Here is a 2,462-nt window from a genome sequence, read left to right on the forward strand (position 1 = left end):
TGCTTTTGAATGTCGGATCTTATTGATGACCTCTTGAGCCAAAAGAACATGATCCGACATAGATCTCCCTTTTAGAAAAGCCACTTGATCACTAGAAATCACTTTGTGAATCACCATCTCCAATATGTTAAGCAACATATTTGCTACTAATTTATAAGTAGACATATAAAGGCTAATTGGATGGAAGTTTGTTGGGAAGATTGGATTTTGCAATTTAGGAATTAATACTATCAACGTCTCCTTCCAATTATGATTCATAGATCTTGATTTGAAAAAATTAGCAATGGCATTCCAGACATCTTGTTGAATAGTCTTCCTAAAGCATTTAATAAAAGAGAAGGTAATCCCGTCGAGGCCCGGAGATACATTCTTACCCAAGTTGTTCACCACCATCTGAAGTTCTTCCTTTGTAAATTCAACATCTAGCTTAAGTTGATCATCCACCTCCAAGACAGCAAATGGTTTCGGCCAGCCCTCCAATAAGCAATCCCTATGTCTCCATTTTGATCTAAAAAATTATGAGAAGATTGTTTCAATTTCAGTTTGTTGATCCGTCAATGCTCCATTTCCATTTGTAATATGTTTAATCCAGTTAGAACTTCTTCTAGCATTTGCAAATGAGTGAAAGAAAGAAGAATTTGCATCTCCCTCCTCCAACCACCTCACTTTAGCTCTTTATTTCCACCAAATATTTAGCCTGGCCAAAGTACAATTCATTTTATTGACTTTAGATATGAGAACTAGCAATTTTGTCTCATTAAGCATTCCTTCAGCCTCTTCTAATTGAAGATCAAAGATTTCTTTTTTCAATGAGTCTCTTAATACATTTTGAATTTTGAATTTAGCCTTGCTCCAATAAAAATGAGCCTTTAGAGTTCTTTTAAACTTCAAGTTCAAAGAGGTTGCTGGATCACTTTCACTAACCTTCTTCTAATATTTCTCTACAATTGCATCAGCTCTATGGAAAGGTACCCATACATCTTCAAAACATATATCTTTGTAATGTGACTTCACTGGTTTGAACACCTCCAAAATGATTGGGCAATGATCTGACGCAATGCGTGACAAATGCTTCACCAAGGCTAACTGAATAGCATTCATTGCATTAGAGTTTATAAGACATATATCAAGTCTTTCTAAGATGTGGCCTCCTCCAGATTTGTTGTTGCACCAAGTAAATTTGGGTCCTATAAACCCAACTTCATGAAAGTCATTATTGCTCATAAACATCTTCATATCTTTTGCTCCTTGAGAAAATACAAATTTCTTACCTCCTCTCTTCTCCTCCTGAGACAATATATAGTTGAAGTCTTCCCCTATGACAGTCAGTTTAAAACCAGCATCCAACTTCTCCAAATTCTCCCATAAAGACTTCCTATCCAGCATATTTCTGCTCTCATAAACCGTGGAGACAAGCGAACTTCCTCTATTTATAACTTCCAGATTTCCAGTAATAACTTGAGAAGAAACATCCAACATAGAAAATGATGCCAAATCCTTCCTCCAAATAACTAAGACGCCTCCCGAAAGTCCTTCAGAAGGAACCATATAAGATTCCCATTTATCTCTCAGATAACCCAAAATATGTAGATTATCCAGTGAACTAACTTTAGTTTCAACTAGTCCCACAAATAAAACATCATTGTCTCTAACAAATTCCTTGAGATATAGAGCAGCCTATCTCTTCTTGGCCCCTCAACAATTCCAAAAAGCTAATGAAGTCTTTGTTTAATAAATGGGGAAGGGCCCCCACCTTTTTTACTTCTACCAACCTCCATTTTCCTGTTGTAATTAACAATGTTACCTGATCCCAAGGATTTCAGCTCTTTAAGTAATTTGCCTTTCTTGCATGAAGAAGAGAATTCCACTTCTTTCGTCTCCCGGGAAGCACCCTTGCTAGAATCTTCAGAAAAAGCCTTCAGCTCCTGATCTTTTATTTAACTGCTTTCAATAACAGCTTGTTCCAGTTCTATAATTTTGCCTTCTTCAACTTCTTTATTATGCAACTCTTCCACATAGCCATTCAAATTATTGTTTTCCATATCAGATAAAATACCAAATTTGTTTATTGTAGGAACAATAAAATTTGGAGCTAAAACCTGAGCCAATTCAGGTTGAGATTCATTAACTTCTGCTCTGACCAAGACTTCAACATGCTGCTCCAGATCTTTCTTAATTTACAATGGTTCTTCCTGAGCTGGATTATAAACTTTATCTGGAATAGTTTCTTTTTTCTCAACCATTTTAGAGTTTTTTTTGGGAACCAAAACTTATTTAGTAATTTGTTTATGCCTTTCAATAATTCCATATCTCCTTCCCTTCCTTCTATAGTTTACTTGATGCCACGACCCATATTTAGATTCTTTTTCTTCATGATTTGAACATCCTGCTACCATTGAATTTGAAAGTTTCCCATCCATGCCTATTGAATTAGGATCTCTACTACATTTCACATCCTTCTT

The 2,462-nt window shown here is 35.7% G+C and overlaps 1 protein-coding gene across 1 annotated transcript; it reads right to left on the reverse strand.

Annotated features, from left to right (window-relative positions):
- Nucleotides 1–930: 930 nt before the first annotated feature.
- Nucleotides 931–1,548, reverse strand: LOC110099359. The gene has a single exon (XM_020826477.1). The coding sequence runs from the start codon at nucleotides 1,546–1,548 to the stop codon at nucleotides 931–933; it is 618 nt and encodes a 205-aa protein (XP_020682136.1).
- Nucleotides 1,549–2,462: the final 914 nt, after the last annotated feature.

Source organism: Dendrobium catenatum, unplaced genomic scaffold (assembly GCF_001605985.2).
Source record: "Dendrobium catenatum unplaced genomic scaffold, ASM160598v2 fragScaff_scaffold_1580, whole genome shotgun sequence".
Taxonomy (NCBI): domain Eukaryota; kingdom Viridiplantae; phylum Streptophyta; class Magnoliopsida; order Asparagales; family Orchidaceae; genus Dendrobium; species Dendrobium catenatum.